The sequence below is a fragment of the Seriola dumerili genome, unplaced genomic scaffold (genome assembly GCF_002260705.1).
Source record: "Seriola dumerili isolate Sdu_G_001 unplaced genomic scaffold, Sdu_1.0 BDQW01000450.1, whole genome shotgun sequence".
Taxonomy (NCBI): Eukaryota; Metazoa; Chordata; class Actinopteri; order Carangiformes; family Carangidae; genus Seriola; species Seriola dumerili.
The window spans coordinates 755393-775709 of record NW_019174705.1 but is presented as its reverse complement, the minus strand read 5'-3'; the positions used below and the strand labels follow the sequence as shown (position 1 = coordinate 775709).

Sequence of the window (20317 nt, the reverse complement as noted above, 5' to 3'; positions counted from 1 at the left end):
TGTTGTTAATAGAGACTGGTGCCCCGGACGACCTGATGAAATAAGGAAAAAAAGTAGTTTGTTGACGTGGCGCAATGGAGCGAGGAAAAATGTCAAGGTTCACATGGCGTTAATGTTGATCACTCCCGTTAGACTAAAATTAAACAAAGCTGTGATTTACGATTAGCCATGTAGCTTTTTTAATTTATACGCATTCATGTGCCAAAACAACACAGAAACCATATGGTGGAAAACAATGCCAAGTCAACATTCAAGGCTTATCCAAAGTGTCCAAAGTCCAGTCCTGACTTTCACTGCTGATTGTGGGGATGACTGCAGCTGTGTTCACATGTGTGAGAAAGCAACACAGTTGGAGAACACCTGTTTGATCCCCTTTTTTCCCTTGTAAAAAAAACGATCTCGCCTTATTTTTTCAAATGTGGCTGATAAAATACTGGTTGTCTAGACTGTGTGTCGTACTACATTCCATATAATCTTCATTGTGTTTTTTTCTAGCTGTTAAATTTGTCAAAGCACATAAATGATCAACTCTACAAATAAAAGTGTGAGTTACAAACACTGTTGTAGGATTCTGACCTTTTGCAGGACAACAACTCACCTCAGGTTTCCAGAGTGGATCCATATTCATTCATTCGTACCCAACAGTCAGTCTCCTGCTCCTGCTTCTCCCTGCCACTCTCTCTTTTCTCTGTTCCTTCCCGCCTGCACCAACATGTCATGTCTTTGTGTCCGAGTCCATCTGTGCCAAACAGTTAAAAGTCCAGTAGTGCGTCCGCAGCTGCAGGTTCACGAGGTGATCCGTGGTGCTTTTGGGTTTGGCGCTGTCCCGTCCAAGTCTTTATGTAGACAGAGCAGAGTTTGGACAAACAGCCAGTTCCACATTAGTGATAAGCTACAGGGGAAGTATTGATCGACCCTGACCAGAGGTAGAGGGTGAAGGGTGGAGGAGGGGGAGACCGAAAAACTGGTGAGGCAACAGGGGCCTTAATAGCAAGGTTTCACTGAAAGTCACTGTGAGCTGAAGGCGATGGATACTCACACAGCAGACACAGTGAAAATGTATGTAAAAGAAAAAAACGATGTGGAGTTTGGTGGAGCTGAAGGGACAAAAAGCCAGGAAGGTGCACAACCAGCTGGCACACGTTGGAGTAAAACTACACACATAAAACGAAAACAAGTCAGAGTCAAGTCAGCACACTTGCATATTTGACAAATGTTTATTCCATATGTTCACAATCCTCACTGTATTTAAGAAATTGACAAACTCAAATCACTACAGTACTTCACCACATTTAGAATAACTCACACTGTGAATGCCCACATAGTTTCTTAAGTTAATGGTTAATGGATAGAATATAGTTAATAGCGGTGCTATGCCATGTCCCCACAGATCAGTTTCATAATGAAACCTGTTACCTAGAGGGCAGATTATGAAATAACATCCCTTTAACTAGTGGCCTGATAATGTGACACTGCTCAGTTTCCACCCTCTGAAACTCTAGATGATCCAACAGTCTTTTACATTAAAACCTAGTGCACGTAAACAGTATGACTCCATGATAAACTGAATGTTTTCCTGAGTTTAGTCTGATCCTATAAGACAACATTGTGATTGTGACTGTGAATGCAATGTATTATTGTAATTTACTGTTCTTGTTCTTTCTCTACATGTTTTTATTCATGACACCACACCTCAGATATAGCAATGCTCTGCATGTTCAATCATCTACAAAAATGTAAGCTACAGTACAGTACTACTGTGCTAGAAAGGATAAAGCAGACACGCTACACTTCACCATTGTGACAGCAAACAAAAATTTCTATTATCTTTTTTCACTGCCATACATTTGCAATTTATAGTGTTAAATTAAAAATAAGGAGAATTGCTTCCAGACACATGCTGCTAACACACTGACTCTTACACTTTGTATGTTAGGAAAGAATTTTGTGATTAACATAAGCCAAAGCTATTTTTAAATACTGGTGAGTTTCCTTTTTTCAAATTTTGTGTGGACGAATTTATGAATGCATAAGCTTTAAAATCATACGTCTTCTCTCTGTCCGGATGAGTCTAAGCAGATGAAGAGTTGAAAATGTGAATTATTAGAATATGTAATGTTTTCAATGTTCTTACTATCAGTCCAGCTTATTACTTAAGCGTCCCATCAGAGTTTCATTAAGGTCAGTGCGCTGACGTAACAGAAACAGAGGCCTGTCAGAGACATGACAGACAGTAAAAAGGCAGACTGCGAGGCCTCAGCTTTTATCAGAATGGTCTCGTCTTTTACAGGAAATTAAAGAAGTGTGTTTGATCAAACAATTCTCATTCGCACTTTGTGCCTTTTTTTTCTTTTTTTTTTCAAGCAGGCAGAATGTTTTAGAAGGTGGATCTACAGATGAGTTGGCTGTTGGTTTGTTTGTGACCAGATTGGGGGTAGGAGGTCTTGATAAAATGTCCCCGGACTGGCAGGGTGGCTTTTATTTGCTTGTCCTTGGAGCTGATAACTCCTAGATTGTATGTGTGAATGAACTGATGTCCCTTCACCACACCACGTGCTACTACACACACACACACACACACACACACACAAAAGAGAGTGACAGAAAAGAGTTGTAAATCTCATAGATTTCTAAGGACAGGTACATTTATTCTCTGAACTGTGATTTTATCACCAGGTGCTTGGATGTGGGGAAAGTGGGCTGTGGTTGGCTGGATTTCAAGAATCAATTGATACTGTGAATAAATGAAAACAATCTCTCTCAGCAGCAGCAGCAGCAGCAGCAGCAGCAGCAGCGCGACTCCATGTGGGAGTACAACCTTTTTTTTCTTTTTCTTTTTTAAAACTGTGTGACGTGGCACAAGTAAAGATATGTTCAGATTCGTATAACTGCTACACTTAAAGGGCCATTCTGGTATTTCTGTGATTTTTAAGACAGAGATGATTGCAAACATGACAGCACAGTTTAAAACGTCAGTTCAGATCACCATCAATGAACAGGCAATAATAAGGCAGTTTAGGTGTAGTTTCTGTGACTACGGGCAAAATTAACATTACCGCCATGACACTCAATTACATGTAAATTTACACATTCAAAATCTCACTCAAGTGAAAGTATTATTTAGTATAAGTATTGTTTACTATCATTAGTAAAATACCCATTACGCAGTGTTGTATTATTTAAATATTGTTATTGATGCAGATTAGGCCTTTAGGAATATGAGAAATCTCTAAGGAATATGTTTGTTGCTGTGAAGGAGTTCTAGGTGTTATGCAGGTAAGGTGAAAATCAACGTGGACCAAGATTTTATTTATGCTACATACTGATGGGTTAGTCTAACAGTAGTTATAGTACATTTACATGATGTTCATGTTTTAGATTTTTTATTACATTTTTGCGAGTAACTATAGCTGTCAAAGAAATTGTGTAGAATGTGAAGGTGTCAAAAGTATAAAATACCGGATGCACTAATGTAAGTGTATAAGTTAACCTTAACACAAAGTTGTGCTTAAACACACTGGTGGAGTAAATCTACTTAGTTTATCTCCACCGGTGGAAAAGACTCATTAATTACAGGCCAATGGTGGAATTGATATTTCAAAAGTGTTGAAAAAGTTTTTGTGAATTTAAATTTGATAAAACTTAATGTTTTTACAGGACTGTTACAGTTAGAATAACTGCTTACCAATCTACATTTGTCTATTGTTTATCATGTTTTTATAATTACATTTCACCTCTAACGGGAGTAAAAGTAAAAGTCCAGTCTCAATTAACTCAAACAACACAGTCTGAGAAGTTTCATTTTTATTGGACTGAAGATATATGAACCACAAAGAGTTGCAGAGAGTGGTGGTATTTTTAACAAAAGTGATATTTCCCATCATTTATTAAAAAAAGAAAACCCTCTTAAAAAAAAAAAAAAAGACTAATGTTTACAGAGTCCTTTGCAGTGGGGGGGGGGATCACAGGAGGGACGACAGGGTAGAGAAAAGGGACAAAGTAAGAGATAAAATAGAGAATACTAAAGGATGTGAAGTCTCTGCTTCACTTCTGTCAACTTTTTCTACCTTAGCAGCAGCCCAGATTTACAGACTATTTATATTGCACCAAGTGCTCTGAATGGAAAAAAAAAAGAGAATCACATTCAAGTTAATGACAAGACATACAATAGGCGACATGACCTCAGAGTGATCTATAAAGTGCCCTTTAGGTTCAATGGTGTTAGAAAAAGGAGAGAGAAACAAAAACATAAAAAAGACAAAAAAAACATTTCTTTGTAAGAAACGTGCTGCTTTATATTCAGTGGCAATCACAGCTTTTCTCTCAAACACCCACCCACGCACGCACGCACGCACGCACACACACACACAGCTTCATTTTAGTGTTGTTGATCAGTAATACTTCTGTTAAATGTAATACATACATATATTTATATATCATGAAAGAACTTAAAATGTTTTTTTTTTCCTCAAGAACAATTTACAGCATTATGAACAGCAACAGGCATGAGAATATTAATATAATCATGACGTCTCAGAGAAACTACACCCGGTTTTAGTTTTCCCTTCCCAACCTCGAGACCGGTTACACGTCCAAATTACTATGTAGTCAAAGCAAACACAAGATACAGTTTCATGCTGCTTTCATAGCACTACAATAAAAACCATTTTATTCAACACATTTGCTATCACCATAACAAATGATATGGATTAATCATTTCCCAGACTAGCCAGATTTACACTTCACACACCATGTCATATAGAATCGTCAAAATAGTAAACAACATTGTTCATCAGTACAAATACGTTGAGAGTATTTTCCTGCCAGAATTATACCAATGATTTAAAAAAAACAAAAAACAAAAGAAAAAACCTGTTCCATGATGAGAAAAACTATAAAAATCATCTTTGGGGATTATGTCATCCCCCATTCTTGAATCCTTACCAGTAGTTAAAAAAAGAAAACAAAAACCTTATTCTACAAAAGGCTGCAGCGGCGATTTCTGATCACACAACATAAACAAGGCTCTACGGAGGGGTGTGGCCGATTTCCTGAAATGTGATTGGCTAGCATTCCTAAGGTAATCTGGTGTTGGTCTAAGGATTTGAGAGAGTTGTGATCATAGTGCCATTGCAGTTTCTTTGAGAAATAGTGCATGTAGGAGCCAGATTAAGGCCATGCTAAGACCCTTCCACTGAAAGGGTGCTCAAATACTGTGCTATAGTTTACATAAAGGAGCTATTGAAATGCATTAGTGTTTTCCAGCACTGTAGATTTTCACAGGACAAGGGTAGAGGGGGAAAGAAACAGCGGATCAGGGGCCAGGTCTCGTCATTCATCGCTCATGCCTGTGGATAATAGATTTCAGCATTCGACAGTGCAATGCTCCCTTTCTTTCCCGAGCACCTTTAAGGAGTGACCTACCCACACTGAAAAGATATAAAGACGTAGGCATATTGGCTCGACAAGTCGCTGTACAGTCTCAAACCACTGTGCTGTGTTGGTGGCTCACAGTCAGGCATTACAGTACAACATGCTCGCATAGAACTGCTACAGCAGCTGGTTTGACATCCCTGTGGCTTTTTGTTTTGTTTTGTTTTTTTAAAATTGTTGGTTGGTTTGGTGCAGTCAGTTTTAGTCGACCCCCTCGAAGCCCTGCGCGTTCTCCACAGCCATGAGGAGTTTCTCTCTCAGGTCCTCAAATGATTCGTAGGTTGGCAGATCCAAGCGATTGAAACTGAGAGGGAAACGTTTAATGGACACATTTCAAACAGGTAGCAAGGGATTCTGTTTCATAATACAAAACTAAATGTATTGTGTGCTTCTAGCTACGGTAGTGGCACGGCTCTGTGCATGGCAATGTCAGTCTGTTGGTCAACACTGAAATATCTCAACAACTATTAAAGGAATTGCCATGAAATTTTGTACCAACATTCATGATTCCCAGATGATTCATCCTGCTGACTCTGATGATTCCCTGACTTTTCCTCTAGCGCCACCAGCAGGTCAAAGTTTTCCCTTTTCCAGTAAAATATCTCAACATCTACTAGATGGATCGGCATCCAGAGATTGAATCCCACTGACTTTTTCCTCGAGCTCAAGTGGGTGACAATTTTAATTTGTCCAATTCTTTGCTTTATGACCAAATACCTCCAAAAATATCATTACTACCAGCTGTACTCCGATTTTAGTTCTGATTGCCAAATGTTAGCATGCTAACATGCTAAATTAAGATGGTGTTCATGGTAAATATTACATCCGCTTAGCATGAGCATATTATCATTGTTACTGTGAGAATCTAGCTCAAACTACTGTTGAGAGGCTGTAAACTTGTTTTACAGAGTTGGTTTTTCTGTGCCTGTATGTGTGTGTGTGTGTGTGTGTGTGTGTGTTCAGTAGTGACATACCATGTGTGAGCTCTTGGCAACTTCTCTGGTGTCCCCCACTGCTCAATTGTGAACAGCTGAGGACCATTAGAACCTGGCATAAAAAGAAGAAATAATAATTATGATGGCAAAGTTGAGATGATCCAAAAATGCTTTTATGAGACCACAAATCTAACCTCTAGGTCAATTCAGCTGATAAAATCATCGCAATAGAAAGAGGAGAAAGGAGAGCATTTGGATAACTATTGCATTTTACATAACTTATTTTTCATTTTTAGTCTTTGAATCATTTAAAGCCTCATAAATAATTCTATAGTATACACAGTTCTGTGCAAAAAGTGTAGGCACTTAAGATGTTAACAGTACAGTACAGTACAGTATGACAATGAGACATATTTATCTATCTGTATGTTTAGAGTGATTTATAATTCAATTCTTGGGACTGCAATCTATTTTTCTGCCACTTTTGCATTGAATTGAGTCCCTGCAATTATAACAGATAATGTATGATTCAAAAAAATGGGTGCCGTTATGAAAGTAGTTAATAAAAAAAGCCAAACTCCTCTGGTGAATTCACCTACCATAAAGCTCTGCAAAGCCATTCATCGGCACTCGTGAAGTTCCCGTAACAAACTGAAGGAGTCGGATTCTCTTTTCAGCATCCATCAAGAGGACAACCTGATAAAAGAGGAAAGATAAAATCTCTCAGTGACAAACAGTTTACAACATTAATTTATTCAATTTTTGACAGAACGGAATTTTTTTATCAAATATCAATCGCCACTCTGAAAAAAGTAATTTAAAATTTGTACTTTCTCATTATTACAACTAGGTCACAGAGAGGATGATGAAATAATTCAAACCAAGAACACTTTTTCAGACAGTGTTTGTGTTTGTGTGTGTGTGTGTGTGTGTGTGTGTGTGTGTGTGTGTGTGTGTGTGTGTATCTGTGTGTACGTGTTGTTTGAGCTTTATCACTTAATCAAACGACATGACACTGCTGTCTCTGTGTGTGTAAAAGTGTATACATGCACAAATTATGGCCTGCAGTCTTTGCGTGTGTGCGTGTGTGCGTGCGTGTGTGTGTGTGTGTGTGTGTGTGTGTGTGTGTGTGTGTGTGTGTGTGTGTGTGTGTGTGTGTTAAAGCTCAAGTCAAGACAGATGATAACCAGGGCAGGTAAAACTACTTTAGGCTCTTTCATCAGAGCAAACAAGCCTGATCTATCCAAACAGACTTTGATCTTCAAAAGCGAGGCCAGCGAATCTGCCGCCGGCCGGATGAAGGAAAAGATGACTGGAACCAACTTTTATTATGAAAGAACCAGATTTCATGACTGACATGTAGCAACATGTGGGTGACGATGTAGACAGTACATGTTGGCAAAAACCTGATTGAGTTTTGAGTTTGAGGGCATTATCGCATGTATTTACAAGTGTGTGTGTGTGTGTGTGTGTGTGTGTGTGTGTGTGTGTGTGTGTGTGTGTGTGTGTCTAACACACATACCTTCCAGAACCACTGTATAACAGGATGGTTGGGACAGTAGCCGTTCTTGTAAACAGTGTGTTGTCTCCAGTCGTTGACGTCCACATCACCCAAACCACACATGAGCAGCTACACAGAGACAGAGGAGGAGGGACGACATGAAGAAAGAATTTTACTTTTAAACTCAGACAGCACCTCATACAATAAATGCTTCAGTAAAATGCTCTCTATCAACCAGGGTTTCCAAATGAAACAATTCATTTTAAATAACTCTGGAAATTATTTTATCATTAAAGATATCGGTATTTAAAACGAGAGAAAATTTGAGAATCTGACACCACTCAATTTTGGGGATTTTTGCTTTAAAAAATAACCAAACCAATCCATTGATTAACAAAAATTGCTGCAGATTAATTTTCTGTTGTTCATGTAATTGATTAACTGACTTATTATTTCAACTCCACCCGCAGGGTATCCATACCTCCAGTTCGTTTTCATCAAAGATCTTGATCAGATCTATGAGAATGAGCTCAGTGAATCCCTGTAAATTAAAAGAAAAGAACATAATCATCATGAAAGTACAATACAAGCAACACAAATACAAAACAACTCACTAAATATTCAAGATATCAATAAGCAGATTCATTAAAGTAGGTTCAACACATATACAAGGGGCCATCACAAAGTCTGAGGTCACACTGCCCCCACATGGTGGTAGTATTATTGCGCATAAATACCTCCAAGAAGGCGTTCATCTGCTTCTGGACCCGATTGACAAACCTCCACTGGATGACCAGGCTGTTGACAGAAGGTTATTGCGATGTGGATAAATAACTAAAATAACTTTTTCTGAATAGATTTATCTTTGATAATGTAGTTTCATGGCTATCATTATTAAATAAAAAGACAAAAGATGAAGTAAGAGGAAACACATTTATAATTTATATTTCTTACTCTATGTATTCCTTTTTGTTGTCGTTGGTGACCACCATGTCTGAGCCACTGGGCTTCAGGTCGACCTGGTATGTCTGAGAAAGAAAAAAGCATGAGGAAAATAGAAGGCCAGAACACTTGACTGCAATTAAAAATCAATATTTAGATTTTAATTATTGCAAAGTGACTGATTTTAGGTTTGTGCACCTGTCCAAAGTTGTCCTCATCAATACAAAACCTCAGGTCCAGCTCAGTGGGATCATTCTCCAGGATCCACTTAAGAGAGTTGTAGTATTCACTGTCCTGCAGAGAAGATAATAATTCCACACAAAGAAAAAGTCATTCATTGGCTTTTGTGAGATTATAGGGTTTCATTCTTAACTTGGTCAGAACTGCATTAATGTAGAACAACTTAAATCAAAGAATCAACCCCATGGTCAGTGTTCATTGCACAGTTCCTCATAGAAAATATTATTAAAACGATTCAGCAAATTAAAGGGATGTTCAGTGAATATATATATTCAGTCTATTTCACTATGTCTGCAGAATCTTTGTGACTGTGAATCAGTTAATAATCTCGTCGCAGTGAGATCTTACCACAGACTCCATGTCTTTAAGGGAGATCTGTTTTCCCAGCATCATCTTGTAGAACGGTCGGATGAAAAAACCTGAGAAAGCACAAGACAACTCAGTGCAGTAGTTGGGGGGGAAAAAAAACAACTGTTCTCACACATGACAAACCTCAACATACACAAACGCAATAACAAAAAAGACAGGGTCAAACATCAGGCTGCTTACCATCTAGTAGTTTTCCATGAAACACGGCCATTCCTGCCACACGCCCGATGAACTTGAAATAGGAGAGGTGATCCTCGTTGCACAAGCCAGAGTTGGGATTGATTTGGAGAGTGTAGTTGTCCCTGGGAAAACACAGAGGAAGAAAGTAATATCCAGGTTCCATTACCAGGTTATTCAGTAATGCTCAGAACAGTCAGAGGTAATAATAGGTTTATTTATATTTGTCCCTTTGGTTATGGAAACCTTATGAAAATAAAATAAAGAAAACCATTTTGTGATTTAAAAAGAAAGGTTGAGGATAACATCAGTGATTTTATGCACCGAGGAACACACAAGTGGAGACAAAAAACTTCAAAGTGGCTGTTAAGCATCGGCTTCTTATTCAACTGCAGCTGCATGATAATGTTAAAACTAAATAATAAAAGTTGCTGTGATGAATAATCACAATGTGGTTTAATTTTAAAGGTTTAGAGTTTTAATCGTTCTCTTATTATTTTATTGAATCAAGCAAACTGTAATTAAAGAAAGGGTTCACTTTCAACAGCACCATTTATATTATTTATTCTCTGTTACCTTTGCCCTGCGGGGCAAAACTGAGACAAAGTCAACTGAGTCATCCTCTACTGGTGCCAACAAAAGGAACAGAACATACGACACTTTGATTATCTTGACGTGTATTGCATGTGGGAAACATTTGTTCCAGGATGGCTTTTTGAATGAGAGGAAAAGTTAATCAAAGTGAAAGGAAACTTTAAGTCTCATAGGGAAACAATACGACAGTCTCTACCCCTTTATCCACATTTGTCCATGACTGCAAACATATAGAACGGTTCCTTTATGACATGAGCTTTGCGTGACACTGTGTCCTGTGTCACATCCTGTCAAATGCCTCAAGGGTTTTTTTTCCAACCAGACACAAACAAGCAGAGACTTACGTGGCTGAGTATTCAAACAGGCCGTAGTAAGGGTTGAACATCTCCTTAGATAAGAGGAAGAACCACTCTCTGGCCACACCGCCGTAGTCCAATCCTTTCTCTGACTCAAACTCGATCCACAGCCGTGCCTTCAAAACATCCGGCCTCTTCAGGGACATGATCCGACGGTACGACTCTTCAAAGATGTTGTTCCTGTGCAGCTTCATCTCAAATCGGTTGGGGATGTCAGCCTGGAACAATTCACATATAATGCACTTTAATGCAAATAAAAACAAATAAATTAATGAAAAGAAATCTGAATGCGTTCAGTTAAGTAGAGGTATGACCCTTTGTACAACCAATATATTTAGACTTATCAGGAAGTGTGAGTTTAAATACAATATTGTTACACGTCATTCACAACATTTTTATTATTTTATTGAAATTATTGAACGAAAATTGTTGTAATGTGCGGACTGCAGAATTCTGGTTGAGACAGTGAAAAATGAAGAAAAAGTCCAGGGGGTTGAAAGCTTTCTGAAAGCATATTGAAGTCATTTATCACATTATCATAGTTGAGAAATAAAATGCATCTGTTTCCTATTACCCTCAGTACACCAATCAAATTACTGACCTTAAACATGCTCTAACGAAACTGCACGCTGTGTCAACATTAGGCAATTTCTCTCCGCTTGGTTATTTTTACTGTTCACCCATCATTAAATTCCAGCATTACAAAAAAAACTGTCAGAAAATTCTGCACTCTGCACCTACCAAGTGTTAATTGCAAAGAATATGAAATGATTGCAATGAATACTTAACATCTCAAACTCAGTCATAGTGTGTCAAGACAGAGTGAAGAAAGTTAAATAAGTATGCAATCAAAATAGAAGCAAATTAATTCATCCTTTCGTCAGGGAGAAGCTGTAAGGTTTTGACCGAATTTAGCTTCGCCTTGTTATAGTTATGTAAATGTTCCCCGACAAGAACCCATAAACCCAAGACAGATGTGTATTTTATAAATCACTTCTTACAGGTTTCTTCAATTTCTTCCTGAAGTAGTCATATTTCTGCTTGAACTCTCTGGAGTAGGGAACAGCCTGCACAGAGAACAAAGAACACACACAAGAGTCAAGGAATGGTAAGGTCAACAAATGATCAATACCTTTAATAGGGAGCAGCTTGTGATGTAAACACTTTAATGGGAATACTGAACGACAGAGTGTAACTTGAGGAGGGGAGCTGGCAATGAGCGACAACAATATCTGTAGCTGTGCACAGAGTGACACGAAGGTGCTGGCATGTTAAGCGACAACCGCAGTGACAAAGTGATTTATCTCTGCTGTACAAAGACACACTGAGACTGATGAAAGTGTGTGATAGATAGAGCTACAGTGTTAAAAGAAGAAGCTGTTGTTTCTATGTAGCGACACTGCAGCAGCGACTCTTTGAACAAGTTAAGAGGAAACTACTCACAGGTCCTGTGATGGCTGGACTCTGCAGGCGAGGGTCCTCCCACTGTGTGTTCTTTGTATCTGGTTGAACCAAACACAAATAACACAAACTTTTTATGCATGAATAGGCTGCACAGTGACTTCTAGTGCTGAAATGATTAGCTGCTTAATCGATTAGTAATTTGAATGAAAATTCAACAGCAGAAATCCGAAACCTTTTCTCGTTTCACATTCTCAAATGTGAAGATTTGCTGATTGTCTCTGTTTTACATAATCATAAATTTAATTTATTCTCACTGTTAGTTGGAGAAAACAAGTATTTTGAATAGCTTGGGCTCTGGTATATGTACAGTAAATGAGCATTTTTCACCACTTTCTGGCATTTTAAAGACTAAACAATTAGTCAAGGAAAGAATAGACTGCTTAAATCAATTTTGGAGATAAGTTTATCAGTTGCACACATAGTGAAACCCATCCATTAAGGTAATAAACATACCTCCATTAAGTCATACAAAAAGATAGGGAATCAATTTATGCTGATAAGGAGGCAGATATACGGTATACACATGACCAAATACAAGCTTGGAAGAGACAGAATGTGATCTTACTGTGGTCAATATAAAAGGTGCGTCCGTCTGAGTGAACTCTTTCTTCCCATCCAGGCTGAAAAAAAAGGAGCATAACAAAGGAGGCGTGAGGAAGAAGCACACAGTCACCATTACATAGCTCTATTGAACAGACCATGCTCAAATAGTAATTAAATCCATCCACGTTTTTGTTTCCCTTTTTTTATTTCATGTTTGATTGAACTTGACTGACCATTAAATGGCCCATACACTGACAGCCCAGCACTGCAGGCGAGGCAAGCTCAATCAATCACCACAAAGGAACTGAGAGGATTTTCTCTCCTATTTGAGTCAGGTCTGAGATAGCAGCAAGGCAGGGGTACGACCACAACATGAAGTTTGATCACCACTACTAGTTCAAACCAGAACACCACCACTGACACGGTGACCACTCAGTACAGTGTCACAGGCCACACACACACACACACACACACACACTCGTAAGGCACCAGCAATCAGGCAATTAAAAGAATTACAGTAGATTGAGAGTCAAGGGGTGGGGAAAGGGGCTGAGTCTGACAATCTGTCAAACTGGCTGTACCTACACTATGTATAATATATGTGTTTCTAAATAAGCTGCAACTACATGAGTGGAAACCAGATCGAATAAATGATAACACATGCAGCATACAGCGAGATCCTTCCTCTAACATACAGCTATTTTTGTTTCTCTTTGCCCCTTTTTCAGCCAAATTTTCACTTGTTTGTTCATTCTCTGTCTTACTCTAACAAATGCCCATGCATTTCACTTTGTTCCACTTCCCCAACTCGTCTATCTGTCTCCTTAGACACTGATAAAAGTACACAAACATGGAGCAGTCTGTGGGATCCCTGGAGAATGATGGAGAGCTCCAAATGTTAAGCATCAACAGAAGGTGAAGATGGTGGTGGTGCAGGGAGGGAGCACAAAGAGAGGAAGTGGGGTAATGTATTGATGAAAAGGGAGGGAGAGGTACAGTCCATCCATGCCGGTCATGAGAAAGAAAGAGAAGAGAGAGAAAGAGAGAGGAAAAAAAAAAAAAAATAGTGCAAGGCTGTCTGCAGGCATTTGACCAGATCGGACCAGACCAGACAGGTAAGTAAGGCAGGCAGAGGGAGGGAGGCACCAACCAACCTCCTCTGGTAGGTTCTGCCAAACAGACATGGCCGGGTGTAGAAGAAGTAGCATACATTAGATCCACCAGAACGGAGTGAAAAAAGAGAAAGAGGGAGAGAGAGAGAGAACACACACACATGCACACACCACACAAGCCTGTGAGATGTACAAACCCATGAAGCTTTGATTATTCAACATCTAGCTATGGTAACGTTAGGCCCACTTGTTGGGAGATTGTCTTTGTCACAGAGATAATAGTGCAGGTGACAGACAGTCTTCACCACCTAATTAGGGATTATCACAGCCCCCAGACTCTGCTCTCTCATCCTCGCCAGTTGCATTCTCCCACTGCCCCCCTCTTTTCTAACAGGACTAAAAAGGAAATGTCTAATACTGTCTCATCACATGATCAAGTCTCATCTTTTACTGCAAAAGCCACATTCACATACTTTACATCAAACATACACTGACCATTGAGTCAAGCTAACTAAGCTGACCTGTAAACAAAAACCCAACGTTCAACATAAGTAGTCACTGATGGTGCAACAATTTGAGTGAATACTTTTTCTGTTTCAAATTTTAGCTAAGAAAAGAGATTACATGGTTATGGTCATCTAAACAAGTTGATCTGTTAAACATATAATAGAGAGCACAGTGGTAATTGCGTAACAAAGCTAAGCAATTATTGGGAACTATGAGGCTGTTGTTGGTGGGCTTTGTGGACCAAAGGTTAAATATGTAGCTGATCTTATTGTGACTGTACTTACAGGAAGAGGACCAAGGTCACCGGGCTCCATCGAGTTCTTATTCCTCATATGGACTGGATACTTCAACCTGGGATCCTCCTGGTAGTCAAAAGCAAAAGGGAAGGAAGGATTTAAATCGTAAATACAGCATTTTATAGTTGCTGTAGTTCCAGGATAAAAACAGCAACTCATAAATATTACACTACTCCCACAAAGTGGTCTGAAAAGGTGAACACTAATAAGGGCTAAAGTAAACATGCAATTGATTTTCACACCACCAGGTGCCACTATAAGATCAGTGAGATCAACACCAAACACTGCCCTAGATTTTTGGTGCCTATTTGACTGAAACAGTCAAATAATGCTCATGATCACACACAGAAACCAAACAAATAAACTACTAATCAATTTTATAACTTCATTTGCTAAGACTTTCTTCGTGAGCCTAGGATGTTTCTGGAAAGTACCATGTAAATTGGTACAAATTATAAGGAAAATGGAGAACAAGGTGCAAGACAGTTCTTACAATTTAGTTTGTTGTGTTGTTGTGCTGTTAATTCCCAGAGGATCATCCTTGAAATTTAAACCCACAATCATTCATTATTGGAAACAATGAATATATTGATAATAATCAAAAAATCATACTGTATATGTTGGATTATATTCTTATGTGCAGACTTTATGTTGACCTGCTGTGCACTGAGGTTATGTGAGCAACTCACTAGAACTGAAAATTGTCTCTATTCTCCCTTTAATTGTTACCACACAACATAGTTCATCTCTGGAGACTATTGAGAAACTGTTAGACAATTACAGACCTGTACAACAAAGCTCTATTCTACATGCATCATCTTGCCTAAAATGACATCACCCATCCTGTTATGTGTTAGCTCACCCAGGTGGTTGTTCTGCTGTTGTGGTCAATGAAGAAAGGCCGACCATTGGGGGCTATCCTCATCTCCCAGCCTGGGGGCAGGAAGCTCTGCTGTGTCTTGTGCTGTGACTTGGGGGAACTGTAGGGGGATGGCTGGGGAGACTGGGGGTTTGAGAATGTGTCCTTCACAGCCCTCCGTACCTGGATATTATTTGCTCCCTGGAAACAAAATGGAAAAATAAGGAAATTTAAGTTGTAAAAAAAAAAAAATTAAAGTTGTAACTGAATATGAATGACCGACTGCATGAGACAAATGAACAATGCAGACAATAACAAGGGTGGAAATGAGTCTTCCAAAAGTTGCCTCGGTGTTCCATTCCAAAAACTAAATAATATCAGAAAAGACCTAGGAAAAAACACCACCATCGTCACCACAACATCATAACAAAGAAAGCCGGGGGTAAATTCTTTTGATTTCCATGTAAAGCAGGAGGGAGCTAATCAACACCCATGCTGCATACTCCACCAGCCTGTCAGGCTGTCAGTCAAAATGCCAGCAGAAAAGTGCATGAATTCTTGATAAGCTCTACAGATTTCAGCTTTTTCCAATTCCCTAGATGTTGCCTCTGAGGTTTAACGGTACAATAACTGCTCTTTTTGTTGATTTTCCCTCTGCAATGGTTCCCTGAATGATGTAAAAGTCCAAGAAAAAGTGAAGCTAATTCACTGCAGCACTACCAAAACTCTTCATTCATCCATTTGTAGCAATAGAGACCTTGGTCAAGGGTAAAAGAAAAATGAGTTGCAACATGATACCACTAGTCCAAAAAACATGTATCTCCTGGAAATCTAACATTTCTGGCATCTTAAAAGCATCTAAAGCAGCATTAAACAGACTAAGGTTTGCCAAGCTTAATTAGTGTTCCCACCTCACATTGTTCTTTTAGCTGTAATTATCACTGACTGATCTGATTTTTAACAAAAGGAAAACTGCATTAATTAATTCACAGACCTTCCACCTTCTCTGGAAGTTGTAATTACAACATCCTGCTGCGAGTGTTTCACTTCCTTTTACTTCCACAATGCCTTGTGAAAACACACACACCTTAATTAAACTTCCTGCAGGTCTCTTCCCTTGGTGGTAGCAAAGGCTCCTCACCCCTGAGTGAAGCCATTAAATGCAGTGTGAGGTCAAAAAGAGACCATCTTTTTTTGGATGTGTGTTGATCCTAATTAGCAAAGTTTATGTGGTGTATTTATAGATACACTGCATAATTTAAAGTTCAAGATAAATGTTATTTTGTATAGAGGATAACAGCAGGTCAAGAACTAAATCAAATGTTTCTAAAGTTTTCTAATATTTAAGTCCATCAGCTGCTTTTAGATGCAAGTGTGTGTGTGCACATGCACACACAAAACTTTATAATAACACTAACATACACCAAAACCCACACAGAGTTACGATGAGAGTATGTTATGCAACAGAATCCAATCCGGCATCCAGAATAATATGTTATTATTTCCAAAGGTTATTTGCCTAACAGCCTTAACAACACTTGCCCGTGCAAGTCAAAACAAAAAAGTGGCAATTTCAATGTACTACGTTTAGTTTCATGTAGTTATTAATTCACACATAAATCACCTGCCCTGTTTGATTATTAAACTCCCCTGACCAATGAGTAAGAGACTGGCTTCGTGATAATGTTGTAAATTTAAAGCCAGGATGTGAAAAATGCCGACATACTGCAGAGAAATTAGGAATGAATCTACGAGCCATTATTGATCACTGACAATCAGATTATTTAAGATCTGTGATCAAAACACTCTGCAGTAATTGAACAATGGTCCACTCTTTGTCAAACAAAGCAATAATTCAATTTGTCACTGCTTGGGCTCAGGCCAACATTCTGAATGGACATGCAGTGGCTTCAGACTAAAAGCACTCCACTCATGCCTACTTGCTTCAGGGCCAAGTTCCATTAAGATATTTGGTGGTTGGAAGCTTTTTAGTTTATAACAGCTGCAGGCTCAGGACTTACAGTACCTGAGGTGTTTGAGTTAATCTTGAATGCTCACTTATTCCTTCATAAAAGACACTGCAGCTGCGAGATAAAGGGAAGGGAAAGGCTTTATGACTGTTCACTTTCTGATTTACCACTCTTTGCAAGTGATGATTCTGGAAATTCATCTCTCAATTAAGATTTAAAACAAGGAAATATATCATGCAGCTGGTATATCTATTATTAAAAAAAAAGAAAGGGTGACTTAAAAATGAAATGCACAGCTCTCTAAGGTATTCACAAAGGATGCCATGTTGTACAAATGAATCTTGAAATGTTAACCATAAGATAGAATAGAATAGAATTTTCATTTGCTTTTGTGGCTGCCTTTGTGTTAGTAAAATGGCTCTGGATCCTAGGTTTGCTTTAGCAGATTACGAAAACCATTTGGGACCTGTGATCAATTTAAATAATTTAGTCATTCAGCAGCAACTGGATGAATCTGCCATCTTGGATTTACCACAGCAGCTTCATCCTCTTATTGCTATTGCTTCAAAACAAGCTGTACTGCAGAATGAAATGCTGACTGGGCATACTGTTGACAACAAACTCATCATTGTGATTAACAAAGCTTGAGTAAAGCTCAGATCGTTTTGTGTGGTGAGTGATAGTTTACTGCTCAGCCCTCAGCTCATGATATATTGAGGATGAAAGAAAGAGCTTTATGAAGAAAGAAAATTGTCACCAAGGGAAAGATGAAAATAAGAGACGAGGAAAAAAGTCTGGTTAAATGGTGAGATTAACACTTTCATAGGGGAGGCAAGGATGGGAAGAGAGAAGAGCAGCAGCATGACAGACCTGAAAGGAAGAGAGAAAATAGATGAGAAGTGAAATATTAAAGAAGGAAATTGAGGATTCGCTGATATATAACGGTGAGGATCATGATTTGGCCATCTACTAAGGGATGGACGTACTGATACAATGAAGGATTGCGTGAAAGGAAAGTGAAAATGGGTAAGGATTGGAGAAAAAAGGAGGTAGAAATAAGTATTCCTCAGGTAGTGAAAAGAGGGAAAAGATATGGGTATGGAGGAGAGGGATGGTGCAGGTGGCTAATTCTCACCTCCATGGGGGTGGAAAGGGTGACAGTAGGGGAGCTGAGGCTACGAGGTCGTCGGACTTGGGGCTCATGGAGGTGGTTGTTGGAGGCATTGGAAGAGGAGGAGGGGGTGGATGCGGGTGCCAGGGCCGAGGCTCCTCCTGATGCCGATGCTGCTGCGGCTGCTGAGGTGCTGGCTCCGTCTTCAGTCAGCTGTCAGTGAGAATAGCACTTTTGAGGTTAATGGGGGGTTGGGAATAAGGCAAATGATGCTGTTTTGCGTAAACTTTTCCCCATCACACTGTAAGCCATGCTGTCAAGGATGCTTATCTGCACCGGAGAGGTCTGGATGCAAGCTTTTCTCTCAGGAAAATGAGCTCCTAAAATGTCAAAAGCATGGGTCATTTAGGCCCAAGAAAGCAATCATTCATGTCACTAAAAATATAATTATTAACAATTAAGATTATGCGTCCAACAGGAAAACAGGGGTAGGGAAAGGCTTGAAATTAAAGTCTGTGTTACTTTGAACCCTCACCCTGGTAGCAGGCACAAAGGGCATGTGTAACAAAGACAAAATCATTTGGCAGTGTCCTCTCCTTCCGAGTAATAACAAAAACTGATGAGAACCAGAGAATGAGAAGACTATGATGACAGACAGATGACCAGCTATAATAAAACAACAGTGTTCCAATAAAAGCAGAAATAAAAGGATGATTTCAAAGAGAAGAGACGTGAGGATCAACCATAGCACCCAGTCTCATGTAGGAGTCTCTCTCCCAGCTCAGACTATGTGGAGCTGCCTCATTTGTAGACAGAAAGAAAGGGGAAGACAAGTGGAAAAACAGGGTAGAAATGGGAAAAGGGAGAGAAAAAGTGGTGGTTGCAGTTCCATGCCACAGTTTAGGAAGATGTGACCAATGCAGAGTTGCACTTCATCCAGAGTATCAAACAAAATGCTAGACAAGAGAAGGAAGACGTACAATCATAAAGTAGGACAGTAGAGTTGGACAGAATAGGAAACTGGACAGAGAGAACGACAGAATAGGAGACTTTGAGGTTGCAAAGCTGTGTCTCTTTCCGTCATTCTTTATTGCTACACAGAGGAGAAACAGAGGGGAGGATAGAGGAGGAAGAGGTCCAGCACACAGGCCTAGGCCATGACAGGGGCCAAGGTAAGGTCCAGTCCCATGCATAGAGAGTCTCCAGGCAGCCCGACAGCCAGCCTTCAGACCTGCTGTACCTGCACAATTGGCCTAGTCCAGGTTGTGGTGCGGTTGTTATGGTTGACGTAATAAGTTCTTCCCTTGGCGTCCTTCCTCTCCTCCCATCCAGGGGGCAGGCCAGGGGTGGTCAAGGTGTAAGCAGTCGCCGAGGGAGACTGGCCAAGTGTGGAGAGAGCAAAGCAAAGACAACTAATCAGTACAGGCTAATAGGCTTAAGGACATGTGGAGGGAATCTTATTGATATCTTTAAATGATTTGTGCTCTCACTCTCTTGGGAGTGAGAGCACAAATTATTGTCTGCCCAAAAGGATAGAAACGGAGGTTTTCAATACAGTCAGGTATTTCCAGCAAACCGCTTATTTTTTTTCTCAGAATCTACTGACAAGACAAAGGCTTTAAAAACCTTTTCACATTTGAGCTGCACAATGACAAACACTTTAGGGACAGGATATGACAAGAGAAGCTTTACAACTCTAATGGGAAAACAGGTGAACCTTCACACACAAAACACAATGAAACACTAAACACTGGTACTAAAATAAGCATCACATGGGGAAAAGTAGTGGAACATTACTAATGTGAGTGACCTATTAACCGTTTGTAGCATAAAGATTACAGAAGTAGTCGACCAAATGATCACAACATAGACTTTTGATATATCTAAGAACTGTGCATAGATAGCACC

General features: G+C 39.4%; 1 protein-coding gene across 1 annotated transcript in view; it reads right to left on the bottom strand.

The window, feature by feature from the left end:
• Nucleotides 1–4141: 4141 nt before the first annotated feature.
• Nucleotides 4142–20317, bottom strand: part of nedd4l (neural precursor cell expressed, developmentally down-regulated 4-like, E3 ubiquitin protein ligase) — a 44252-nt gene continuing 28076 nt past the window's right edge. Inside the window, exons 15-32 of the mRNA XM_022762828.1 lie at nucleotides 19650–19787; nucleotides 18434–18622; nucleotides 15332–15529; nucleotides 14458–14535; nucleotides 12577–12631; nucleotides 11991–12049; nucleotides 11549–11614; nucleotides 10536–10765; nucleotides 9601–9722; nucleotides 9400–9470; nucleotides 9010–9105; nucleotides 8824–8897; nucleotides 8607–8667; nucleotides 8351–8410; nucleotides 7891–7998; nucleotides 6968–7064; nucleotides 6408–6480; nucleotides 4142–5737 (exon numbers count right to left, since the gene is read on the bottom strand). Coding sequence (XP_022618549.1) covers nucleotides 5635–5737; nucleotides 6408–6480; nucleotides 6968–7064; nucleotides 7891–7998; nucleotides 8351–8410; nucleotides 8607–8667; nucleotides 8824–8897; nucleotides 9010–9105; nucleotides 9400–9470; nucleotides 9601–9722; nucleotides 10536–10765; nucleotides 11549–11614; nucleotides 11991–12049; nucleotides 12577–12631; nucleotides 14458–14535; nucleotides 15332–15529; nucleotides 18434–18622; nucleotides 19650–19787 — 1878 coding nt within the window. The 3' untranslated portion in view covers nucleotides 4142–5634. The remainder of the gene's footprint in view (nucleotides 5738–6407; nucleotides 6481–6967; nucleotides 7065–7890; nucleotides 7999–8350; nucleotides 8411–8606; nucleotides 8668–8823; nucleotides 8898–9009; nucleotides 9106–9399; nucleotides 9471–9600; nucleotides 9723–10535; nucleotides 10766–11548; nucleotides 11615–11990; nucleotides 12050–12576; nucleotides 12632–14457; nucleotides 14536–15331; nucleotides 15530–18433; nucleotides 18623–19649; nucleotides 19788–20317) is intronic.